The 26,221-nt window shown below is 48.8% G+C and overlaps 1 protein-coding gene across 2 annotated transcripts; it reads left to right on the top strand.

Annotated features, from left to right (window-relative positions):
* Positions 1 to 1,269: 1,269 nt before the first annotated feature.
* Abhd5 (abhydrolase domain containing 5, lysophosphatidic acid acyltransferase) lies at positions 1,270 to 25,895 on the top strand. 2 transcript variants are annotated; one of them, XM_021626734.2, is made up of 7 exons: positions 1,270 to 1,477; positions 11,843 to 11,928; positions 14,307 to 14,679; positions 19,810 to 19,964; positions 21,597 to 21,708; positions 23,355 to 23,541; positions 23,934 to 25,895. In XM_021626734.2, exons 1-7 carry the CDS (start codon positions 1,425 to 1,427, stop codon positions 24,021 to 24,023), a joined length of 1,056 nt encoding a protein of 351 aa, XP_021482409.1. In that variant the 5' UTR covers positions 1,270 to 1,424; the 3' UTR covers positions 24,024 to 25,895. The 2 variants fall into 2 exon arrangements, with proteins under 2 accessions (XP_021482409.1, XP_021482411.1); XM_021626736.2 differs by lacking the exon at positions 11,843 to 11,928 and having other exon boundaries at positions 1,341 to 1,477.
* The last annotated feature ends 326 nt before the right edge of the window (positions 25,896 to 26,221 follow it).

Below are 26,221 nucleotides of genomic sequence, written 5' to 3'. Positions count from 1 at the left end.
AGCCTCCATCAGGCTGCTGAGTAGCCCAGACATCAGAGCTGCCCAGGTGTGGCTGAAGCATGAACCTATGGCATAGACTCAGATTTCCTCTGGGGGCTGGGGGGGGAGGGGAGGGGAGGTAACGGGAAATGAACCTATTCATAGGAGGCCCATTGAGCTAACGGCCCAGCTGCTCACAGCTTGTCAAGATTACAAAGAGCTAAGTTACTTCACACCACTTTCTTCTGAGCTGAGGGGCCGCCTCTGGCCAAGGGAAACATCTCTTGTGCAACACCAGGGAGCTCTATTTGTTTAATCACAGTGAGTGTCATGGTTCTGAATTCTATTTTTAAGACGCAGCCTTGGGCTGGCTTGCTAGCTGCTGACTTCTATTTGCCTGTACTGAGCTCTGCTGTATCACTTTCACACATTTGCTTACCTCCCTTGGCCAGAAAAAAAAATCAGAATCCCGTGTGGGGGGATGGTTTAGGTTTACATGTGTGTGCCTTCTTGCCTGTATGTGCACCGTACGCATTAAGGCGCTCCGATCCCCTGGAACTTGAGTTACAAGCAGTGGTTGTCCCCCACATGGGTGCCAACAAGCAAAACCCACCACCACCAACCCATCCTCCTCTTCAAGGGCGGGACGCACTGTTAACCCTGAGCCTCCTCTCTAGCTGCCCCTTACATTTATTTATTTTAAAGACAAGGCTTTGTCGTGTAGCTCTGGCTGGCCTGGAACCCCCTAGGTAGACCAGGCTGGTCCAACTCACAGAGATGGGCCCGCCTCTGCCTCCTGAGCGCTGTCAGGAAGGGTGTGTACCACCATGGCCGGTTCTTGAGAGTATTTTTACGAGCCATCCATCATTTCAGAATGCATTCTCTCGCTCTCGGCCTCTCTGTGTGTGTGTTCTCTAGAGACCATGCTGCTGCTGGTGGCGCGTGTAATTCTAAGAACGCACACGTAGGTTCTCAGCCCCCCATGTGTCTCGAGCGGGTGAGCAGCGGTCGCGTCAGAGCAGTGCCCACTGACACTGAAGCGGGACTGAAGGCTCCGGCGAGGCGCCCTCCCCCGGTGGCCGGCGGGGACACCGGCACGGCACGTGTCGCGGCCCCCCGGGCTCCGCCCGCTCGCCCAGCGCCCGGCCCAGGCCGTGCATCCCGCAGGCATGACGCATGAATGGTCTTTATTCCGAGGAACGACTACCTGCGCTTCCGCGGCGCGGGGCTGACCTTCCGTCCAGTGCCCGGGGCTCCGCGCGGGAGCGGGCGCGCATGCGCGGTGGGGAGGCCGGCGGTGGCGCGGCCGCGCCCTCGAATCGTCCGAGCGGGAGGACGACGCATGCGCAGGCGGCGCGGTCTTAAGGGCGGCCGCGGCCCGGGGCCGCCCAGTCGGCCGGTCTGCCGGCTCCGGGGCGTGCTCGTGCGCCTGCGCGGCGGCGCCGATGAAGGCGATGGCGGCGGAGGAGGAGGTGGACGCGGCGGACGCCGGCGGAGGGTGAGGATGGCGCGGACGGGGGACGCTCCGGCGGGGCGGGCGGAGCGGGCGGCTGGAGGGCCAGGCCACCCCGCTCCGCGTCACCGGCCGCCGGGCGACACAGGCCCCCGGGCGACGCGGGCCGGGGAGGGCTTGGCTTCCGCAGGCCCCGCGGGGAGGCTGGCATCAGCTGGCATCCGCCGGCGGGCGGACGGGCGTCCCTCCGCGCCCGGAGCTCGCGTCCCACCTCCCCGGTCCCCGTGCGCCCCCGGGACCAGCACGCTGCTCCACTGGAGAAGTTGGCGCGAGGCTTCCAGGCAGCAAACTTTGTGGACGTTGAAGGGCAGGTGCCTAGCCGGGAGCCCTGAAGTTTGGTTTGGTTTGCTTGTTTTGAAACCAGGATCTCTCTGTGTAGCCGTGCCTGGCCTGGAAATCTGTGTAGACCAGGCTAGCTTCAAATCTGCAAAGATCCGATCCTTTTGCCTCAGCCGCCCGGTGGTGGAGTCACAGGTGTGAGGCCTTTTGACAGACTCATTTTAACTTACTCTTTTCTGTCTTTGAGCTATGCCCTTGTGAGTAGAATAATAATTGGTGGAAAATTAAGTTACTGGGAAAGTTACTGCCTCGTTCTCAAAAGGCTACGATTTTGTGTGGGCGGGACTGTATATCTCTCCCTTATAAGTTAACTATTTTGACAGTTCTACTTCAGATAGTGGAGACATTTGATAGGAAAGATATTACAGGAAAGAGTATGGTAGTATGAAAGCAAGCGTTTTGGAAAGACGTGAGGGGAGGGATATTGGAAACTACATTCTCCTCGTTTAATTCAGGTGACGTTGAAGAGCGGGGCTCTGTTTTGTTGTTGAACTTCCTAGTTGCATTGATAGAAAACAGTGTCGTGAGGTACAGCTAGGAACTGGCAGCTTGTGTTCCTATGAAATCTGTCAGGACGTTTTCTGGCGCTCACTACTGCCATGTGGACCCTCGCAGTCTTGCTATTGTGAGGCTAGGAAATCCAGAACACTGCAGTGAGAGCGACTCCGGGCTTGGTGATGGCTGGAGGTCATTGAGGGCAAGAGCAGCCGCGGTCCCTAGACAGAGGAAGACCTGCCTGGTATTCTTGGCAGGACACATGTGCTACGGAGATGGCCTTCTGCACTGTACCAAGCAAGCACAGAGAAGGCTAAGTCCCCGCTGGGTGCCCCTCCAGGGTGCTCAGGGCAGTGCTCTGTCCACCCTGTGCGCTAGGTCTGGCCACTCCCATTCTCCTTTGGAACTGCCTCCACGGAGCAGTACAGCTCATTGGAACCTACTCCTTCAGGTGTCTGCCTTTAAGGCATTTTCCTCGTACTCCTGCTGCTTCTCGCCTGGATTGGGACTCACGGGATGTTTGCCTGCTGCTCTGAGTCACGTTCTTGGAGGTGGTTTTCTGCTGTAATTTGGCTATGATCTCACTGTCCTAAGAGGCTTCACATGTGGAAATGTAATCCTCACTGAGAGGACTTGAGTGGAGCTTTGCTCTTAGGATAGTTCGTAGGAGCGAGGCTTTGGGAAGTGACTCGGATAAAATAGTCAGCACGCAGGGACCTGTGGTTGAGTCCTTGCGGTTAATGAGAAGAGGGGGAGAGGTCAGTATATGTGCAAACTGTTCTCAGCTCCCTGTGCCACCCTGGGATTTTACTAGGAAAAGTCTTGGCACTAGCAGTAACCCCTCTATTTTCTATCTCCAGAACTATGAGCAAAATAACTCATTTCTTTGAAACTTTTTAATACAGATGACATTAATAAATAAGCAGTTATAAGGAAGTCATCTCACAGCATTTTGGAGCATGTAATTCTCAATGGCTCCTTGTGAAGACAAGTGTACTGGGAAACTTTCAAAATCCTATCATTTCAGTTGCAATGTAGTTGAGAAAGCCAAATGCAATGAGAATAGGGTAGATTTCGCTGAATTGCTGTAATGATGTCCCTGAGAATTATGCACTGCTAGAGTTTGGGGGAAAGCCATCACAGAACTGTGCCATTGCAGAGTGGACCATAAGATAGGTGCATTGCAGGGCACACTGGAGGCATCTGTGCTGGCAGACAACTGCCGAATCCTCAGGACTTTTGTAGCGCCAGCCATTGTGGGAGTATTCAGTACCCTGGAAGTCATCAAACACTATGAAATACCAGGGATTCCTCCCTTGCTGCCTCAGTCGATTGGCCAGCGTCCTGCTGGGTATATGTTAAAGTCTCTGTAGAGTTTGGAGATTGGAGAGTGGGCTCCGTCTCACCTCCTAAAGAGTTGTTAAGATCTGACCATTCCTTCCTGCTGCTACTGCTCTGTAATCCTGGCCTCCAAATTCTTCAGTGCCAATCCCAGTGCCCATGCCAGCGCTTAGCTGGCTTGGGTCTTTCTCATACACACACTAACTTCACACTCGTGCACACTGTCTGGCTTGAGCTGCACCCACCCCTCCTGAGGCCTTTTCAGGGTTCAGTGCTGTGTGAAACTCTTATTAGACAGCTAACTCTAACATTTTGTTTCTTAGCTCTCTTAACAAGACCAGAGGTTGGTTTCATTAATTTCTATTCCTTTAACTACTTCCTACATACATACATCTGTTCATACATTCCCTGAGACTTTATAAGTCATCTTTTTTTTTTTTTTTTAACTTATGAAGAGTTCTTGAACTGTCTTGTCTGTGGAGGACAGACCTCATTCTCTTCTTACTGAGGTGTAAGTGTGCTGTTTGTGTTTGCCGGTGCTTGTGGTTTTGCAGTGTTAACATGTCTAGACTTTGGCTGTGTCCTCCTTCCTGTAAGAGCATGAAGTGCACTGCTCTTCCCCTCCGCTCCTAAGTCCCAAGACAGTTGCCTTCTTCTGGTTATCTGCACTTTTATAGCTGGCTTCTGTCCATCAAATCTCTTCCTTTTCTTGTCACTGGCTAACAAATTACTTACCAAATCCCCCGAGAGTCGAACAACCTGCCCTTTCTTGTCCCACTGTTATCGGAGCTGCCTAGTTCAAAACCTTCCTATACTTTGGACTTTCGCAAGCTTAGCAACGCACACCAAGCATTCCTCAGTTCCTTGGTCTCTCTTTGGAAGAGGAGCGCGCTTCTTCCCTCACAGCGGCTTTAGAACAGCTAGGGTGTGTCCTCGCTCTCACTGCAAAGCCATTTGGAATCCATGTGGTTTTCATTTAGCTTTGGAGTTTTATTTCCTTTCCATGTGCCTGACTCTTAACTCTGGAAAGCCATATTTTTCATGCTTCCTAAGCACATCCATTGCTTCCCTGCCATTCTTCATGGTTTGTTTCACTTTGTTTTCTATAATCCAAAATAGATTGTTTCTGTTTCTAATGTCATAGTATTTGTATGTTTGTGTGATGTGTGCACATGTGTGCATGTGGAAGCCAGGTGAGGAAGGACATCGGTGCCTTCGTCTGCCACTCTGCCTTATTCCTGAGACACACAGTCTCTCACTAAACCCAAATCTTGCTGTTTTGGTTAGCCTAGCTCCAGGAATCTGTTCCCAGTGTTGGAGTTACAGGCATGCAGGGCCATGTTTCCTCACGTGGGATCAGAACTCAGGTCCTCATGCTTACACAGTGAGGCCTTTTTCCCAGCGAGCCATCTCCTCAGCCTCCATAGTAGTTATTTAATTTTTTTAAAGACAAGCTTGTGGCCTTGAACTTTTGGATTTTCTGCCTCTGCTTCCCAGACACCAGGATTGCAGGCATGTGCCACCACAGCCAGCTCTAAAGTCTTTATGTCACTTAAATACTATTTAAAATATACTCCTGTGTATATTTATTTCATTGGCTGAGAACAAGGCTTTTGTCTTACCCAAGTGTTGGGCAGAGTCCAAAGGACTTTATAAATAGTAATTTCAGTACTTTCTTATTAAGCCTTTAACTATTATAAACACATGCTGGCATGAGCACAGCTTACAAACCAAGCATTTATTCATACTTTAGGTATATGGCTTGTTTTCATAAGAGCTCCAGAAATGTTTAATTTGAGTAGGACAACAATTCGAATCACACATTTACCGTTTCCTGGGTTATTGGAAACGGGTCTATTTCTTGACCTTAGATGAAGCAACCCATGCCCCTCTGTTCGGGCACTCCAGGATGCCAACCACAGACCAGCAAACGTAGATGTGGGTCCTGTGGCAAATACCAAAGGTCAGGGGTGGGCCTAATCGCAGCAGGGCTCAGAGGTGTGACCACACTGGCTTAGCACCTCATCTGAAACATGCTGCTTTAAAAATAGCCTTGACTAATTGTTAAATTTATAGTTACAATTTATCCCCATTGTGAGTTTTAAAGAACGTGTAAGGATAATTTTGTCAAAAATGTTTATTAGGTTTGAGACCCGGGACTTTCAGTTTTGCTGTTCGCTCTGTCTATCTGGAACTGACTTAATGTTGCTCTGACCAGTGAGCAGAGTGCGCGTGCTCACGTGTGCCTCGAGTGGGTCTGACTCTTCTCCTCAGGGGCTGTTTACCATGAGGGAAGGTAGGCAGCGTCTTGGATAGGACACATGTGTGTGTTGTGTGTCTGCTTGTGTGTAAGCTCTCGGTTTCGTAGGAGGGGATATTCTGGAGAGCCTAGACTAGTCTCAAAATCTCCATCTTTCTGCTTCAGCCTTTGAGCGCTGCCTCCGTCATACGCTCAGCTTCTAGAAGATTCTAAACTAACACAGGTTTATGATGGGGCATGTGCTGCCGTGGATGGAGTGGCCAGCCGTAGCTTGAATCCTTTAAGTATCGTGCATTTAAAAATGTGTGTTCATCATTTCAGTTGTACGGATATGTGACATGTTCCCTTTACTCCTCTTTCACAAGAATAGGATTTAAAAAATTCTGTTTCCAAGAAAGAAGGCCTTTAAATTGTATTTAAATTTGCAGTTCCAATTTGGAAGTTTTAAATTTCTTTAGTGAAGAATTTTAGAGGATACATAAGTTACCTCTTACTTGTCTATTTATTACACAAACAAGATATGATTCTGTGCTTAGATTTTACAAAGAACAGTAGTGATAATATTGATCATGTCAGTTGTGGGATGGAGACGTCTTAAGCAGAACTGTAACATAATGGATCCTGTCTACTTATAACCTAATTACAAATGTTACAATATGTGGCCAAACGAGTATGTGGAAATTGGCCAGAGTTCTGTATATTTTCTTCAGGATACTTTGAAACCTCTTTCACTATTTCACAATATTTATAGATTGTGCAATTCAGGTTTAGTAACACTATAGATAAATCGTCTCAGGGAACAAAACAGGAATTACCAGGAATTTAAGTGTTTGTGGCATGAGGAATGAATACATTGTTAGTGTTACCAAAAAAAAAAAAAAAATTAGGTGGAAAGTTTATTAGGGGAAATGCAGGATACTTAAAATCAGACTTTTTAACATATTTTTTATTTTAATATTTATTAATTACACTTTATTCACTTTGTATCCCCCCATAAACCCTTCCCTCCTCCCTTCCCAATCCCACCTTCCCTCCCCCTTCTTCATGCATGCCCCTCCCCAAGTTCACTGTTAGGGGAGGTCCTCCTCCCCTTCCTTCTGATCCTAGTCTATCAGATCTCAGCAGGAGTGGCTGCCTTGTCTTCCTCTGTAGCCTGGTAAGGCTGCTCCCCCACCAGGGTGAGGTGATCAGAGAGCAGGCCAATCAGTTCATGTCAGAGGCAGTCCCTCTTCCCATTACTGTGGAACCCACTTGGCCACTGAACTGCCATGGGCTACATCTGTGCAGGGGTTCTAGGTTATCTCCATGCATGGTACTTGGTTGGAGTATGAGTCTTTTTAAAAATACATTAGTCACAACTTCCTGGCTTTCCTAAGAGCTGTCACTTAGTGTGGACTTTAAAACTTTCCTTACTATTTTTTTTTCTTTGTTTCTGCTTCAGTAGTTATAAAGCTAGATCAAGGATCTTTTAAGTATTTTCTTTTTTAAATTAGAGGCTACAGGGTTTGTATCTTCTCCCTTACCAACAAGGTCAGTGCCCAGGTCACAGGGTTTTATAGGAACCTTTTGGCACACACTGGCAAGCCTTCCTGGTGTTGTACATGTTTACTTTGGGAAAGTTACAGTCTTTGCAGTGAATGGCTTTTCTTTGTATTGATACTTCCTTTTCTTCTGAAATCGGGCCTTGGCTATGGCTAATAGTGCTTATTGATTATTGCTTAAATAGGTCATCACTTCTCTATTTTCCAAACTGTGTGGAGACAGCTATCTCTGCTCACTGCTCTACATCTGGACCTTGAATCTGTGACCTGGGAAGAATGGCTCTGAGTCTGATGGGCTTAGGTTTAGTCTCCATATGCTAAGCCAGGGAATGCCAGGCAGCTGAATGGCTGCAGAGACACAGTGGAAAGGCAGTCTCCTTGGAGATGTGGTTGAGTTACCCTGTAGACAGAGACAGGGTTGGCCAGCGAATAACAGAGGAAGCAAGGAAGGAATGAGGACTCCTGAACAAAGGCTTGAAGGGCAGACAGACGGTTGCTTCCCTCTAGAGGTGTTCCTTGGGGCTGGTGGGTGTGTACCTTCTCTAACAGACAGAATTAGAGTCTATACACCACCTGCCAGTAATCTGATTAACGCAAACCTGGACGGGAATTCTGCTAAGCCTAGGGGAGATGTTGTCTTCACAGTGCTGTTAGGATTGAAAACGTGGGCTTTGTTCTAGTTTAACATGCCTTAGAAAAAGGCATTGTAAAGATGGCCCTACATTGATGGAAAGGTGGCTGTGAAAATACAGAGAGATTTAGTGCCCCTTAGTTTTTAATGTAGCCTACTAGGTTTACAAACAGTAAATTGAACTGGTCATTAGGAGGCAGAAATTCATAGATAATTCTAACCTTTAAAGGTTGTTTTTGTGGGCCAGATATGGCGGTTCATATCTGCAATTCCATACCTGGGAGGTAGAAGGCAAGTGAATCACAAATTCAAGGCCATTTCAGTTGTTTAGCAATATAAGGTAGGAACCTGAGAACCTGCCTTGCAAGAGAAAAGTTTGCTTTGGAAGGCAGTGAATCAGCAGAGGGCCTGTGCCTGTGTTAGTCTGTTTCATAACTTTTAAAATTCTGATCCCCTGTACAAAGAAACGTTTCAGTCTAAACGTTTATTTTTTATGATTGAACCAAATACTGCATGTGTGCTTTCTTGCTCCCAACTTGTGTATGTCATTTGGAGAAATAGTCGATTAAAGTTCCCTTTAATTCAGTTTTCTTTTAGTGATCTCTGTTTGTTTCTAGTGAAGAACTGTGTTAGGACCTGAAGGATATTTGTCTAGGAAAGTAAGTGATGAGATTCAGGTGTAAGTAACTTCCTGCTCATAATTTTATGATCAAGTAGAGATATGAAGCCTGGTCAAGGACAGAAGAATAATTTAACAATGAGCAAAACCATATTACCTTCTTTTTGGAAATTAAAAAAAAATTAGGTGTGGTGGTGCACATCTGTAATCCCAGCACTCATGAAACAGAGGCAGGTGATCTCTGTGGGTTCAAGGCCAGCCTGGTCTACAGAGTGTGTGCAGGACAGCCAAGGCTACATAGAGAAATCCTGTCTCAAAAAACAAACAAAAATAATAATAAAATAAAAATTGTTAATAAATTAAAAAGCAGGTTGCTGAAGCCTTACCTTTCCCTAGTTGCTCTGCAGGTAGACTTGCATACTCAGGTGTGGACCGGAGCTGACGTCTTCTTAGGTTTACACCTCAGCAGTTGCTCAGTGTCGCACCTGAGGGGTGTCCATGGGTCTTCCTGTCTTGTCTTGTCAACACACAAGTGTGAAACTGACATTTTCACGCAGGGCCTTGTCTACACGGCTATGAAAACCTGACCAGATGGAGGAGTATGCAGGACAGAGGATGGAGGACAGAGGATGGAGGAGTGTGCAGGACAGAGGATGGAGGACAGAGGATGGAGGAGTGTGCAGGACAGAGGATGGAGGAGTGTGCAGGACAGAGGATGGAGGACAGAGGATGGAGGAGTGTGCAGGTCGGAGGATGGAGGAGTGTGCAGGACAGAGGATGGAGGAGTATGCAGGACAGAGGATGGAGGAGTGTGCAGGTCGGAGGATGGAGGAGTGTGCAGGACAGAGGATGGAGGAGTATGCAGGACAGAGGATGGAGGAGTGTGCAGGTCGGAGGATGGAGGAGTGTGCAGGACAGAGGATGGAGGAGTGTGCAGGACAGAGGATGGAGGAGTGTGCAGGACAGAGGGTGGAGGAGTGTGTAGGACAGAGGATGGAGGAGTGTGCAGGACAGAGGATGGAGGAGTGTGCAGGACAGAGGATGGAGGAGTGTGCAGGACAGAGGATGGAGGAGAGTGCAGGACAGAGGATGGGAGGACAAGATGGAGGAGTGTGCAGGACAGAGGATGGAGGAGTGTGCAGGACAGAGGATGGAGGACAGAGGATGGAGGAGTGTGCAGGTCGGAGGATGGAGGACAGAGGATGGAGGAGTGTGCAGGAAATGTGTCTCGGGCATTTTGAGGGCTGTAATTCTGTGGACAACAAGGATCTGGTGCTCTTTCAGAGCTGAATTCAAAGGATATACTAGCTGTATATCCTTTATCCTGCTGTGAGCTGAGCTTCAGCATCACATCTGTGACCTGGGCCTAATTGGACTAAGACTACCCTAAGTTGTTAGTGACCTAGCCATTCATCAGACCTGAGTTACTGAGAACCTCTTGTACATAAACACATTTTACAGGAGAAGGAAGTGTAGGGAGAGCCTGTGATGTTTGGAAAAAGCCAGAGGCTGACTCATCCCTTCCCAAACTTAGCCTGGTTCTGTACTCACGCCGATTTTGTTTTTTGATTTATTCTGTCGCGGTACAGGCAGCCACACCCAGCGCCTCCAGCATGCTAGACTAGTCACCACGAGCGGTGCTGGTCCCTGCTTGTGTGTACTGGTGCTCTGAGCCCCACCCGAGGATCTCGACTACAGCTTCCACCACAGCCTGATTCAGGGTTCAGTAATCTTTGGCTAAATCTTCATGTGTCTGTCACTCTTGCCAGGGCTTTGGTTCAGGCCCTTACCTTTCATGTGGAATTGATCACCTTTTCAACTCACACTTCTTTCATGGGGAATGCCTCACTACCATTGCTGAACCCGTGCCAGCTGCAGATGACTACTGAGCTCTGTGTTGTATCAGATTGCTACAGGAAGGTTTGGGCTCCTGACAGGCCTGAGGCTGCAGGCTCACCCACCTCGTAGCTGGCTCCCAGCCAGCGTTAGCTGTGGCCTCTCCACACCTTCCCTCAACTGTTGCCTCTTTCCCTGTTCTCTTGCTGTCGCTGTGTTCAGACAGGACCCGCACTGTTCTTATCTGCTGTGTGTTGGCTCAAAAATGTTCTGTCCCTGAGCAGTTATCCAGTTAGTCAGGCTGCACACAGCCTGGCAGCGTTTTCAGGATGTCTGAACTGTCTTTCTTTTCTGTTTTTATAAATGAGAATTTTTAATAGAAGTTTTTCTCTCGTTGTAAGCCTGCTGTTCAGGAGAGGAGAACCTATTCATTCATAGTCTTTAGCTTTTTTTTTTTTTTTTTTCACTTCTATCCTGTTAAGAGACTGCCTTCCCTTTGTTCCCCCTTCCTTTCCTCCCTCTCTTCCTCTCTTCCTCCCTTCCTCCCTTCTTTCCTCTCTTCCTTCCTCTCTCCCTCCCTCCCTTCCTCCCTCCCTCCCTCCCTCCCTCCCTCCCTTCCTCTCTTCCTCTCTTACTCCCTTCCTCCCTTCTTTCCTCCCTTCCTCTCTCCCTCCTTTCCTCCCTCCCTCCCTTCCTCCCTCCCTCCCTTCCTCTCTCCCTCCCTCTCTTCCTCCCTCCCTTCCTCCTTCCCTTCTTCCTTCCCTCTCCTCCTTCCTTCCCTCTCCTCCTTCCTTCCCTCTCCTCCTTCCTTCCCTCTCCTCCTTCCTCCCTCTCTTCCTCCCTCCCTTCCTCCTTCCCTTCTTCCTTCCCTCTCCTCCTTCCTTCCCTCTCCTCCTTCCTTCCCTCTCCTCCTTCCTTCCCTCTCCTCCTTCCTCCCCTCTCCTCCTTCCTTCCCTCTCCTCCTCCCTCCCTCCTTCCCTCTCTTCCTCTTTTTCTCCCTTCCTCCCTCCCTCTTTTTCTCCCTCCCTCTTTTTCTCCCTCCCTTCCTCCCTCCCTCTCTTCCTTTCTCCTTTACTCTTGGCCTTTCTGTAGGTGTCTGGACTCTGACGTCTTGAGGATAAGGCAGGACTGTTGGTGCCTGCAGGCCCCCAGTCCCATTCACTTGTGCAGCTCGAGTTTTCCTCACATGGGGGGGGGGGGGGCTCTGCCAAAGCTCTTCAGGGTGTAGTTGCTGAGAGCTGAGAAGAGCATGACCTCACCTGTTTGCATTTTGTTTTTGGTGTTTTAGGTCAGGATGGCTAACAGGGTGGCTTCCTACCTGGTGTCCCACGTCTACATCACACCTTAAAGAAGCTGAAGAGAAAATGTTAAAATGTAAGGTTTTCCTCTTGTAAGTTTCTTGAATTGGTTACTAAAATGGCCGGCTGCATCGCACTGCCCTGAAACTGTCAGCCGGTGGCAGGGTGGCAGAAGAGCCTTCTTGCTCTTCTCTGTCAGGTGTGGCACAGCAGGGGAGGGGCGGTGATCGTTTTGGAGTCTTGGATCCCTGTTAAACTCTTAAAGTCATAGATCCCAGAGAGCTTTGTTTATAGATCATAGTTATTAGTTTTTATTACCAGAATTAAAATTGTATTCAAAAAACTTAACGTTAATTTATTGGACAATAATAAACCATCCATGTTAAAATAGTACACTTGTAAAAACCTTGATTACTTGCCAGAAACATATTTAGGGCGTTTTCATGAGTGCAGACTCTCTACTGGGCCGGAGTCTTAGAGTCACTTTTGCGTACTCGTCTTGTAAAACAAACTGTGACACTCACCAAGCAGTAAGAAGGCAGACCGGGGACTGGAGGGCTGGCTCGCTTAAGAGCGAGTATGTTTTTGCCGAGGGCAGGGGCTTAGTTTTGGCACTCAACCACCTGTAGCTTCAGCTCCACGGACCTCTGGCCTCCAAGGACAACGGTACTCAGGTACACACATGCACTCATGCACGCACGCGTGTGCGCACACACTCAGATGCACAGACTCGCAATGTATGCAACTAAATAAAATCTTTTTAAATGAACGCAGATAAAGCTGTAAAACTAGTGTTAAAGACCCTGCCGTACGCCCGGACTGTGGACGTGAGAGAAGATTCCTAGTGTTCAGTCTTAGCCGACCAGGATCCAGAGGAGACCAGTAAGCTGGCCCAGACCTGCTGCTGGCCGGGCCAGCTCTCGGGCACGCTGCCTTGCTCAGCCTCCCTTCCCTGCTGCTCCTCTGCGTTCCCTTTGACTGTGCCATTCTCGGCATCCATGTTGGCGTGGCGGCCTGTTGTTTTTCTTAGGAGTACTGAAATTGGTCCAAACTTCTGGCCTTTACAGTGTTTTCTAGTGATGGAATCACCAGGAGGGGGTAAAGGAGGGCTTCCTGGGACTATTTGATGTTTCTGCTGGTGTCCGTCCACACCTGTGTGTGGGGGTCTGTGCCACCTGTGAACCTTCTTGTTTGTACCTTTGGTAATTCCGGAGCCAGTGACCGGGTACATTCTTAGGAATGAGGACTTAGCCCACTTGTGTGGATTTTGACACAAAAATGAATTTCTATTCTGTGTTCCTGGATACTATCGCTCTCTATAAAACTAGCAGAATTTTCACTGTGGTTTACCAAGATGAAAAGCTTCTGGTAGGAGATTTATTAAAGCTGCTGGCTGCCCAGCATGTGTGCTGACGTCTGACTGGGAGCTGGCGCTGCTGTGGCAGGCAAGAGCACAGGCCGAACGTCCAGAAAGCGTTCTGCTGCGTGTTACACATTGTTTTTATGGACTTCTCAGGCCTGGTTGAAAAGCTGAGGAGATGTGGCTTGTTGCAAGTCCTGGATCAGTTCCTTTTCTAAGTGGGGAAATTCTTTCCAGTTAAGGGCAGGACATGTATTAAAAGTCCAAATGAATGCTGCCTTTCTCTCTGTTGCCACGATGCGTACAAAACCTAAGGGTGGTTCTTTGACTAAAGGGAAGAAACATGTGGCTCCTCGAATTCGTCTGTTGCACATGAGAATGCACAGATAATTAAGGACATTCCTTAGAGTGTAGCTATTCAGTTGATAATTTCATGTAAATCAGCTTTAGTTTTATCTTTGGTCAATTTGAGGGGATTAGAGTATTAAGTTTTATGGCATTTTGAACACAAGGGTTTTGATCTACAAAACTGTGATTTTTATTTTCTGGCTGATTGCTTGAACTTAGGTGGCCTGGCCATGAGGTGGTCTCTCTTCTCTGCTAAGCGCTGAGATGCTGTAACTTACAGGTGTGTGTTTAGTGCCGTGAGCAACCCTTCCCCACCGTCTGATGACTGTCCACGACTTTCTCACGTGTGACTTCAGTCTCAAATGCTCCTTTGTCAAGTGCTCTGCAAAGTCGCGATGCTATTCTTTTGTTTACCTGCAAAGCCAGAGACTGTGCAGTAATGGCTTCAGTGGCCACTAAGCTCTTCTCCAGTTCTAGGCGGTAATACAACGTGCTAGAGTAGAAGGAAGTCAGCAGGTCACATGACTTGCCAAAGACTTTGACCACAGATATCGAGGCTTGTCTAAGGCAAGTCTTCCCACGTGGCTACAAAGCATGGTCATTTAGATTTGCTGACTTCAGGCAGGTGTATACTCCCTTAGGGGCTGATAAATAAATGTCTGCTGTAAGAGTGCTCAGGCGGTGAAACTGAGCGGTGTGCTCTCTGAGGCGGTGAAACTGAGCGGTGTGCTCTCTGTTTTCACCAGGTGTCCCCTGCACTTACAAGAAAGAGCCTGTTCGCATATCTAATGGAAACAGAATATGGACACTGATGTTCTCGCACAACATTTCTAGTAAGACGCCGCTTGTCCTCCTCCATGGGTTTGGAGGAGGTCTTGGACTTTGGGCCCTGAACTTTGAAGATCTCAGCACCGACAGGCCTGTCTATGCCTTTGACCTCTTGGGCTTTGGAAGAAGTAGTAGACCTAGGTTTAACGGCGACGCAGAAGAAGTGGAGAATCAGTTTGTGGAATCCATCGAAGAGTGGAGATGTGCTCTCGGGCTGGACGAAATGATCCTGCTCGGACACAACCTGGGAGGGTTCCTGGCTGCGGCCTACTCCCTGAAGTACCCGGCGAGGTAAGTGTCGGCCGGAGAGGAGGGGCAGCCAAGTATAGTCTCCCTTCCCGCTCTTGGCAGTTACTCGGAGCCTGACCACACCTGACACAGATGACCACAGCTGGCAGCCAGTCTGATAGCGAACAGAATGAAATCAGATTCTCTTCTTACATGTACTGTATGTTGATAAGTTTGACAAAGGACATAATACCTGTTCCTCACGATTATACCAGATCTAATGTGTAAGCTTTTTGAGACAGTCTCACTGAGCTGCTCTGACCATCCTGGGACTCACTGTGTAGACCATGATGGCCTCCAGTTATCAGAGGTCTGCCTTGCCCCTGTGTCCCTATTGCTGAGATTAAAGGCCTAATGTCTGACTTTAGGCCACCAGCAGAAATACCGTGGTCTTATTGCGTATTTTTACTATTGTAATTAAACCTTTGTATGCAGCAGGCTTTTCCAGGCTTTCCACTAAATTATAGCAAGTTATAATGGGAAGCAGGCAAGACCTCTGTGATTGAGCAAGTCATGTACGCTCTGACCTTGCGTTTCCTCCAGAGTGCACCTTCTGTGGTTTCTGACCATATCGTTCTCCAAACTCCTGCATTACAGGCCTTTAAAGAGATGATTGTTTCTGAGACAGGATCTCACTTCTAACTTACTATGTAGCCCATGCTCACCTCGAACTTGAGCCTCATGCCTTTTCCTCCTCGAAAGCTGGGATTGTAGACTTATCCCACCGCGTGCAGCCAGAGCTGTTTTCAGTTCACTAATTAGTGGGTGTTTCGCTTGAGAATCTGTCTACTCTTTGTACTGTTTGCTATGATATGACTGTTCTAGTGAAGGTCACGCTTAGGTCCAAAGAAAATAAAAGTTAGCTCTGTGTTGGGCCTTCTTTGTACAGAAGACATGGATATTGGTGTTTTTGTGTTGGCTGGTGGATTTTCCTATTGGTGAGATCATGGGTTGTGGGTGATGGTTGTGGGTGAGGCATGTCATGGTCATTTTCAGAGTGTCCAAACTTACCAGGAGGCCACCCTGTTGCCCGGTGCAGGCCTGTGGTCTGCATAGCACTGGGCAACTCCGTTCAGTGTGCTGTGTTTTGTCTCTGCTGCAGCTCCTTTTCTCCACAGATTTGGTGTGCAAACTTCAGCCTTTGTACCAGAGTTTTCTGGTGAATTCAAAGTTTCTTATGTGCTTCACAGTGCCGGTCTTGTCAACAAAAAGACCTGTTCGCTAAACAAAACAAAACAAAACAAAACTTTCTTTTCTTAGTGGGCATTTTAAGGCTAGTCTTTGATTGCACCCTACTCATAGTAGTGGGCATTTTAAGGCTAGTCTTTGCTTGCATCTGACTCTTAGTGAGAGCTCAGTGGTGCTTGTGGGAAAGAGAAGAGACACAGGCAGGACAGCGGAGTGTTGTTTAGCCCGCTGTCACCGTGTGCCGTGGCGTCTCTGGGTGAGGCTGTGGAGTAGACCGTGGCCACCAGCCTCTGCATTTAAACTCTTAACTCCTTCCAGCTGCTGCTCGTTAGAAATTAAATTAGTTGGTGAAATTTTCATTTGCAGTAGTGGAATGCTCTGAAGAACTCGGTGAATGTTTAAAACCCATCTGTGGGAGAGAAGAGCAACAGCTGATCCCTCATGAGGTGGACCCCATTTCAGATATTTTGTTATGAGTTTGTGCCTAGTGTGGAAGTAAAGCCAGAGCACCGTGGCTCTGAGTGTCCTGAGTGGATGTGAGGATGTGTTGACTGCCCACTGTCTAAATTCCTCTTCCCACTCCACAGTGTCGGATACTCAAGAGTATATCCTTCTGGTCTTTTTTTTTCCTAACTCGAGTTATGTTATTTGGGTTGAATTTGGTTTTGAGTCCTGGAGCTGGCTGCATCAACCAAGCTGGTCTTGAACTCAAAGAGATCTGTCAGCTCTGTCTCCTGTGATCAAAGGTATGTACTACCATGCTGGCTTAATTGTATCTGTTAACTCATGCTTTTGAACTCATAAAATTTGTTAAACACAGGTGAATTTCAAAATAACTGGGTTTCCACATATCCTGGTCATGATAAGGACAGTGTACCTGTCGTGGGGAAGCCTCGTCATGGTTGGAGCTGGGCACTTGGTGTCTCCCGTGAGCTGGAGAATCATATCTATGCACAGCTTCTGTTGTGCACCCAGAAGTCAGTCCCAACTGATGCCCTTCGCCTGGAGCTGGAGGAGCGCCGCTGGGTTCGGGTCCTCCCTTCTCCCAGTGCTGTGGGCTAACAGGAAGCACCGGGCTGCCTGCAGTTGGGGGAGGCTCCTCCTTAGGGACTGACGCTCTTCCTGGCCATCTTCCTGGTTCTTTCCTTGTATCAGGGAGGCCCTGTACAGTTCCTGGTGCTGTTTAGTTCTGGGGTTGATTGTTCGGGCTGTATTCTAGCTGGCAGCTGGCTGCCTCTTATAAAAGTCAAGTGGATGTAGTCACCTGCTCGTTTAATAGAGCGCTGTCTCTTCCCGGCACGTCACTGTGGGGAGGACACATTGCTTTGCCCTTGAAGGAGTGAGCGCTGTGTGCGCTGGGCACGCCACACTGACCGCCATGGAGAAGACCCTTTTGTTTTACAGCTCATGGCTGTCCGTTTACTCCTGCCCCGCTGGCTCTGTCACCCTGTGGCTGAATTGCTAGTTCTTGGGGAAGATGTCTGATGGGATGGCTCAGCTCTGCTGTCTTCTCAGACCCGTTCCTGCCTACAAGTGAGCTGCCAGGCCTGTCCCGGTGGGGCCGTGTGCGTAACCTTAGCTCCCAGGAGGCCGAAGGGCAGGAGGAGCACCACAGAGCCGAAGCTGGCCCAGGCTACACAGTGTCTCCAAAAGAAAAAAGCTAAAACTAAAATTCCTCAGTGAGGCCCCTGCAGACAGACTCGCCGTGACAGCTGTGCTTCCCGGACGCTTGCCATGGAGTACCAAGTGCTGTGCGTGGGCTGCGTTCAGGAGGCTCGCGGTGAGGGCAAGGAGGGCATCTCAGGAGGCTTTTACATGCAGCTAAAGTGGATGCTGTCTAGCTGCATGTCTCATGTTGGAGGCTTTGAAAATTTGTTCTCAAACTTTTTTGCTACAAGTGTTATAAAATATATATGTAGATATCATACATACATGTTCTAAAACAGTGCTCATGCTTGTTGTATTTTTCAATTCAAAATAGAACATTTGATTGAAAGTAAACCTTGTAATGACTTTTGGAATTTTATCCTAACAAGCAGCAGTATGGTCGGTGCCCTCTGGGGACTGCTGCACGTACCTGACTAAGATGCTTCTGTTGAACATTTGGTTATTGTTGCTGAGGCCCAAAACCAGAACGCAGGCTTACCGAGCATCTGCCGCCTTGCCACTCTGGGTCCTGAAGGCAGGCTTGAACGACCCTGGGCCAGTTTACTACTTTCCAGAAACAAACAAAAAGATTCCTCACCCTCGTTCATGTACTTTGCACAGCGTAATGAGCTGGCGTTTTCCAGAGGTATAATATTTTGAAAATTAATTAAGACAAGCAAAAGCAACAGTTCCCTTCCTGGAGCCAGGTGAGACTTGCCCATCAGGTGTAGTGGGATATTTAAATCCAGAGTTCATTTCTTTGTTTAGGATATCTCAGTAGTGAATATAGCTGCTTCTTTCCGCGAATGTTCATTCTTTTCAGTAATGTGGCCATTCCAGCACTCCTACCTCTGGCCTGTCTTTCCCACTCTCTGAATTTAGAGGAGCCTGCCATTTTGTTTTCAGGAAAAAAGTGTATTTCCGATTTTTTTCTCATATACCATTAAAAACATATTAAAATTGTTTAGGCTTGAAAACACCAAGTGTGCTCCACCATCCTGCAACATAAACTCCCTCCAAACCCATAGTTCTACCGCACCAACAGTCTCAGAGCTGTGCGACCTGGAAGACGGTGTTTGCACTGGCTGAGGGTTGGTGAGCTCACGTCTCCTGTTCTGTTGCTGTGGAGCTGGAGCACGGAAGCCTGCACAGTGGGTTGGTGGCCTCTGTGAGCATCCGAGAGTGGGAGTAGGCTCGGCCTTGTTCCTCAGGAGCAGCACTGCAGCTGGTGTGTCCGCTGTGTGTCAGCTCCCTCCTGCTGATGAGCGGTCCCGAGCACTGCTCTGGGACTGTGTGTGAAGCTGTGTGCTTAGAAAAAAATACCAAATTGTTTCTCATCCTTACATGTGCTGGCAGATAATAAGGCAGATTTCCATGGGAGGAATGAAACCATGTGGACAGTTTTCAGTGATTTGCCGTGATCTCACTGCAACTGTCATTCACTCTGGACGTTCGCCTGGCACTGGGTGACTGCCGTCGTCACAGTCAAATGCTTTTCGTCAGGGGTGGGGTGGTGCATAATCACAATCTTTATGATGAATATAAGAGATTATGCCTGGTAATTATTACCTGGATGCAATGTACAGTTCTGAGTCTTCCTAATCAGGATAAGTTTTATAAGACAGAATTACACCTCTTACTGGTGTAACAACTATTTGTCTGAAGTTGGACTAAAGACGTTGGCTGGTAAAGAACTTTTGGGAATGGATTTGGAAGAACGTGTGGCTGGCATGTCATGACAGCATGGGTGGAGGAAATAGACACCCTCCTTTCGCCATAGCCCAGACTCCCAAACCAAAACATGCGTTCTTACAACAGGTTATAGTTTTGTCATGTTTGCGGGGATCCTAACTTGCCTTAAAGGGTTACAGTTATTGTCTCACAGATTAACTGCTGCTGGTGTTTGTGGCCATTTCATGAGGGTGGTGGTCATGTCTCGTCCTTTGAGCAGCGTCAGTCTTGAGAGGCAGCGGGTTCTTCTGAGTGGACAGTGCTGGAGTCATCTGCAGAGAATCCTCTCCTCTTCCTTGCTTTCCTCCTCTCCTTTGTCTTGTCCTGTCAGGAAATAGTTCTATATTCTACTTCAGTATGTCTTTAGCTACCCAAGTTTACATATAAGCAAAGTCTTCTCTTTACCATAAACCCCTCAGATCTTTTCAGTGTGAATTTGATATAGCAAAAGCAGGGTTTGGCCTGATTAAAAATTTGTCTTCTCTTTAAAAGGTTCAGTCCACTGTTAGCAATTTACACTTCAAGAGCACATTTGCCAAATGACCTAAATCTGTTTTCCCTCAACAGGGTCAGTCACCTCATCCTAGTAGAGCCATGGGGTTTCCCTGAGCGACCAGATCTTGCTGATCAAGAGAGGCCAATTCCAGTTTGGATCAGAGCCCTGGGGGCAGCCCTGACTCCCTTTAACCCCTTGGCTGGCCTCAGGATCGCGGGGCCCTTTGGTGAGTGTTCACATCCTGGGAAAGAAGAGTGTCCATACACAGCAGAGGGGTGCATGCTCCTCACTGGGCCGCAAGAGGGCTGCACCCATTAGAGCCATCGTCAGCTACAGAACAGCAGGACAGTGCACAGCCGCTCAAGAAGATCACGGCCACATGTTGGGCCAGGAAACCGTCAACATTCAAAATAGGATCTGCACGAACACCTATTGCCTCTCTGCAGTCCTAAGTTGAAGCATCACAAACAGGGACCATCTGGGTTTTCTGATCACCACTGCTAGTCAGGGTCATAAACAAATCAGAGCTCATTTTCCCTGACAGGCCTTAGTAGGTGTCAGGCTGAATAACAAGATGAAGCCAATCACTTTCCTTCAGAGGCGCTTTATAGTATAAAACATTACAGTGATTATCAAGACAGACAGAGGGAGATGCTGGGCACCCTAAAATCCAAGCGAATGCAGTGTCCAATACGGGCAGGAGCGAAGCGTGCCGACATCTTCTGACCTCTGAGAGTGCAGCTCCTGGTGAGAGCTGAGGAGACGGTCGCAAAGCTGAGGGAGTGACTGTGGGGCTGACTGGCGCTCCACACTCAGATTTCTTCTCTCTTCCCTTGTGCCAGCTGACAGAGGTGAAAGCACCCTTGGCATGGATGTTTTGGGACTCCTGATTACTTGCCCTGAGGGTTTGTTTATTCTGAGTGTTTAGACTGTCAGCTGCAGTGTCTCAGCAGGTTGCCGCAGGAGCTTCCTTCCCTGTTGGCTCAGGAGATGACGGTCCAGGCCGCCGCCCCTACAACTTGTACAAGTTGTTTTCAGCAGTAAATACCTGAATGTTTGATAAATGGCTTCAACCTTGAGGCCTCTTATTAGTTCCCTAACGAGCAGCTTGGTGTGTGTGGCTCTAGCACTTTGTAGGAGCTTCCTTAGTGGTGTTGGCGTTTGTTTCTGTGCCTCTGGTGATGGTGATTCTCAGCTTGAGACGGGGTCTCACTGTGTAGCCCTAGCTGGCCTGCAACCCAGAGTGTAGACCAGGCTGACCTCAGAGTCACCAGATCCACCTGTCTCTGAGTGGCAGCAGCGAAGGTGTGCACCACTCGCCTGGCCTAGGTCTGGGGCCCTAGAAGAAACAACTGTGCCTACAAGACACATCTTCTCCTCCTCCTGTTGTCCTTGATGCCTTGTCCCATCCGTGTGAGCCGGAGGGAATATCTGAGTCCCTAAACAGAAGTTCTGGGTCTATTTTATATTTATTCTATCGCAGAGGAAAAATGTAAATATCCTAGTGTGCCTGCTTGGACCCTAACATTGTTAGCGCGTTGTCCCGGAAGGAGAAGAGTACACGCCACCAAGATGGCTGTGTTAGGCTGCTCTGTTCACTGACCGCACTTAGCATCTATTCTACAAAACAAGCTCTGGGATGTTGTGGTAGCTAGAGCTTCTGAAGCCCAGCTGCAAGCCCAGGGCGAGAACCCTCGGTCCTCACTTCACCTGTCCTCAGGGCCTTCGCAGCTTCCAGCCTGCAGTTCTTGTTTGAGACATGTGGATGTATGTGCATATAGCACTTGCTGTATAAGCAAACACTATTTCTTATTAAGTTATGACTTACAAGATGTGTGTTTTTATTTCTGTCAAACAGGGTTGAGTCTAGTACAGCGTTTAAGGCCCGATTTCAAACGGAAGTACTCGTCTATGTTTGAAGACGACACCGTGACAGAGTACATCTACCACTGCAATGTCCAGACCCCAAGGTGAGGCTCCTCACGGTCACCTCTCCCCAGCTCCTCCCGTGACTGTCCCTCCTCCCTACTTATTCAGTTAACCCATCAAGCACGGTGGGTGCTGCTCATATTCCGGGTGTGTGGCCCTCTCTAGGAGGCGGCCGGTCAGCCAGTGACCACGCTTAGAGACGCGCGGGTCTCCCTTTCCTGGGAGCTGTCGGTTACCCCTGGCTCCCCAGACAGAGGCAGGGCTTCAGGCGCCTCCCCTCTCTGTATTGGGATTTGTCTTGTGTGAGCTTGTGCAGGTCTTGTGAGCTGCTACAACTGTCATGAGTTCATATGTGCAGCTGCCCAGCTGTGTCTACAAAACTGTGGGGTTAAATTTACTGTTTGTGCTTCAAAGTTTTCTTTTTGTAACTATGAGTTTATTGGTAAATACATTAAAAAGACATATTTCTACTACAAATTCTCTGTCCATTCATAAAGTGCCCATGTGTAAACATTGTGTTTTCTGAATGGCATGGTAAATAAGATACAGTTTCTTCCCCTGAATGTCTGTGTCTAATCTGAGGATGGCTAGGTTTGGGGATCTCAAAGAGGGAGTCTAGTTGAAAGATAAAAGAATTTTCCTTTAGGCTTATTTCCCAACCTGAGTGTGAAGGCTTCACAACAAAGGGAGTGCCAGCTAAACACAGGAAGTGGTCTGCATACAGGGCGTCTTTGCACACTCGTGTGTGTGAAAAGGCTGTGCTGCAGTTTTCAGTTCTCTTGGCAGTTACGGCCCTCCTTACTGAGCAGCTCCTGGCGTCTGCACATCTGTGTGAGAAACAGCTTCAGTGGTGAGGGCTGCAGCAGGGAGAGCGAGGCAGCATTCTGCTCGTGACCTTCAGGACCAGAGAGAGAGAGAGAGCACTCAAACAAGGGCAGGCAGCCAGGAAAGTCAAGGGGAGCAAACGTATGGTTTCTAAATTGGCCTCATAGGTACCAGGCGCAAGGTAGCAGTAGAAAGCCGGAGGGCCAGGCCTGAGTTCTAGGAGGAGCCTCAGGAGGGGGTCAGATCTGTGGTTTGCGGTGTGTCAGCAGTGGTTCAGGAGTTTGAAGGCAGCCCGGGATACGAGCACGGTGACCCCTGAGCTCAGGTGAAGGCTCTGCCTCGGCAGCTGTGGGCTGCGTACACAGTCCTGGTATTGACGGTCTGGTGTAGTAGGCCAGGGATGGCACAGTGGTGCGCTGCACACTACCTCAGCAGACGCAGACCTAGGCATGGCCACAGGCCACAGCCTCCCTGGGCAGACGAAGCTGCAGCCGCAGTGGGTTAGAGCAGGGAGGCTTCTCAGCGGGGTCGAGGAGCCTAGGCTGTGGGCACAGAGCCTGGTGCTTTGTGGCTGTCCGGCTGCTCGCTCAGAGCTCCTGTCTTCCTGGATTTGTTCAGCAGCTCCTCGGGGCTTCCTCAGAGCATCCATTCCTCCCAGCTCCACTTCTTATTTGAACGGGAAGAAAACTCTGAATTATTGCGTTATTTCTGCAGCCATTTACCTAATGACAGTAATGCTGGATTTCCCCTGTACGTTATCTCGTAAGTTGGTCAAAAGTTTTAATATGTTCCTCATGCCGGGCAGGCTGAGAATGAGTGTGCTGTGGCCCGCATCTCAGTGTGTTTCTCCCTGTCTCCACAGTGGCGAGACTGCTTTCAAAAACATGACGATTCCCTACGGGTGGGCGAAGCGGCCCATGCTGCTGCGGATCGGCGGCCTGCACCCGGACATTCCCGTGACCGTCATCTTCGGCGCCCGCTCCTGCATAGACGGCAACTCTGGCAGCAGCATCCAGTCCCTGCGGCCCAAGTCCTACGTGAAGACAATAGTGAGTGTGGCCTCCCTGGCTTCCCGGTCTGGACTCCCCTCAGCCATTCATCGGGGCTGTGGGCGGGTGTGAGCCTTGACACTCCGTGTCCCAGCAGTGGGCCACCTTTCCGAGGGCCCTCGCAGTCTCTCTGGAGACACTGAGGGAGTGGCCCAGTGTCACGCTGCTCACACTCACCTCCCGGCACAGGGCACAGTTTTGCACTGGCTCCTGCGTTAGCGCACAGCTGAGAGTGTACTCTGTTGGTTTTTGCCCGGTGGACTCGGCTTTTTGACCGAGATCTCGGTGGTTTCCGGCTGTGTCGCACGTGTCTCTTTGGTGCAGTGCAGCTTTGGTTCTGGAGCTGCTGCCTAGCTGCTTGCCTCACTCACAGGCGTGGCTCTTCCTTGCAGGCTATCCTCGGGGCAGGCCACTATGTGTACGCAGATCAGCCCGAAGAGTTCAACCAGAAGGTCAAGGAGATCTGCCGCACCGTGGACTGAGCAGAGGTGGGAGCGCCGCGGCAGGCTCCACTCTGAGCAGTGCGCCACAGCCTCAGGAAGAGGAGAGGTGCGGCCGGGAGCCAGGCGCCTCCTGACGCTGCACTTAGGGAGTCTCGTCAGTTAAGCCAGGCAGTGCCTTCCGGAAGAGTGGTTTCCTTTCTCCTACACAGAGCTGAGCTATAAAGTCTCCCAATTGATAGTAGCCTTAAATAAAGGTTATTTGTCCTTATGATGTACTGAAAAATTGTGGCTTTTCAGCTAAGGGTTTTCTTGTTTTACCTAATTAGGTGCTTTTCGTATTGAGGCTTATATGCCAGTTTAAGCGGCTCCTGGGTCTGTTATGTCAAATGATGTGCAGGTGCACTTTATTGTCTTCGGGTGTATTTACCATCTCTAACAACCAACTTAGTTAACCCAAGTATTTTTATGTAAAAAAAGAAAATCAGTTTAGAATACTTCATTTCTGAAATGAAGTTTAGACTATTTCACTTTGAAGTGGAGTGAAAGGAGAAGTTTTGGTTGAAAAGGCGGGAGTCAGTCACCAGCAGTCACTCTTCTGGTTTTCCTGTTTCGTGTGTGAGGCTGCAAAGCTGTGTTCACCGTGTTCTGTGGGAGCGTCCAGCTTACAGCACCAGTTTCTCGAACCTTCTGGGTGTGATGCAGGGCTCTGTGGGAACACCGTGGACTCAGTAATTCAAGCACTGAGACGCCTGGCCCAGAGCCTGCCCCCTTCCTCCTTCTCCGGGAACCAGGGCTTGGTGACTGGCCAGGGCTCCTCGCGGTAAACCAAGGCACACTGTGTCCTCCTCCACAGCCGACTTCCGTGGTGCTTAGACTGGGTTGCCTCTACCACTGCATTTAAAGCAGGTGCTGTGACGTCTCATAGCACCAGAAATGAGCTAGAACTTGTGTTTATTTTTATTTACTATTATGTTAATCTAATCATTTCTATACTTGAAGTAAGATTATAAAAATTTCTATAATGTTGTCTGAGCCACTTGGCAGAAACCACCGTTGAGTTTATAACTTTCTGACATTTTTAAAATGAGGGGGAAATTGAAGCTACAAGAAAACTCCATGTGGTAGCTGCCTGCTGAGACCCCCCCACCCCCGCCCCAGAGAACAGAGAGGATTGTTACCAACATTGTTTGTCCGGGAGAAAAGCAGATTACACAAATACAAACTAGACCTAGACCAGTACAAATCATGGCTTGATGATTTGGGCTACTACATTTTTAGTAGTTAATTAGGAAATTTTTTGGAAAATATAAAATTATGTCACAGTCAATTAAATGCCAGAAAGATGGACTATTGTGTTTTCAGCATCCTTGCCTGTAGGAGGACGTGTGGGTCCTGCTGGAGCAGGACAAGCGCCCCCAGAGACCCTGTCTGCCGCATACACGAACTAGGTTATGTAGAAGAAGCCAACACGAGGCCAGGAGTGCCTGCTTTTTCCACCGTTAGAATAAGAATAGCTTTTTCTTTGCAGCTAGTGCAAAGAAACTGAATTTGGATGGCCGAATTCAAACTTGAGAGTGTTAAAAGAATCGGGCAGCCCTGTTGGACACTCAGCAGCCTCCGTCTGTGCTAGCTGACGGAGACAGATCCACCCAAGTGTCAAGTGAAACTGACTTTCCTACTGACTTGCTTTGCTTTACTGGAAACATGCCATGAGGCTCTTAAAAATTAAATTTTCCTTGGTGTATGTGATTTTGTAAGGGCTGAAGCAGTGGAGTTTAAATCCAAGAATTCTTGAGAATACGGTTGTTGCTAAATATCTTTTCTTGTAAAAGGTCTCTTAACTATATTTGGTCTTTGCTAAGTTATTTGTACCTTTGCCTTATTTTACAGAATAAACTTGACATGCCAGCACCTGTGGGACAGCTGTGTGCTTTCTTGGGTCTTTGGCATGGGTCAGTGTGTTGGGATGGTGATGGGCCTGTGATCCGGTGAGTGTCCAGTACACGCTGTGGTTCTGAGGGTGGCTGCTCTGTACTGGCCAGCTTTGTGGCCAGCACTCACAGCTTCGCTCACGCCCACGCAGGGCTTGAAATGGTCCTGTTATCTTCACGGTGGCTCTTTTCACAGAGCCAGAGCTCTTTGGAAATATCTTTATCAACATGCACCTTTGATTAAGCAGCCATGCCAGGTCCCAGCATAGTCTTGAACCAAGCACAGGAAAAAGGAGCCCTGGAGGA

The sequence above is a fragment of the Meriones unguiculatus genome, chromosome 6 (assembly GCF_030254825.1).
Source record: "Meriones unguiculatus strain TT.TT164.6M chromosome 6, Bangor_MerUng_6.1, whole genome shotgun sequence".
NCBI lineage: Eukaryota > Metazoa > Chordata > Mammalia > Rodentia > Muridae > Meriones > Meriones unguiculatus.
Note: the sequence above shows the minus strand (reverse complement) of the source record. Positions and strands in the feature narration are given on the sequence as shown.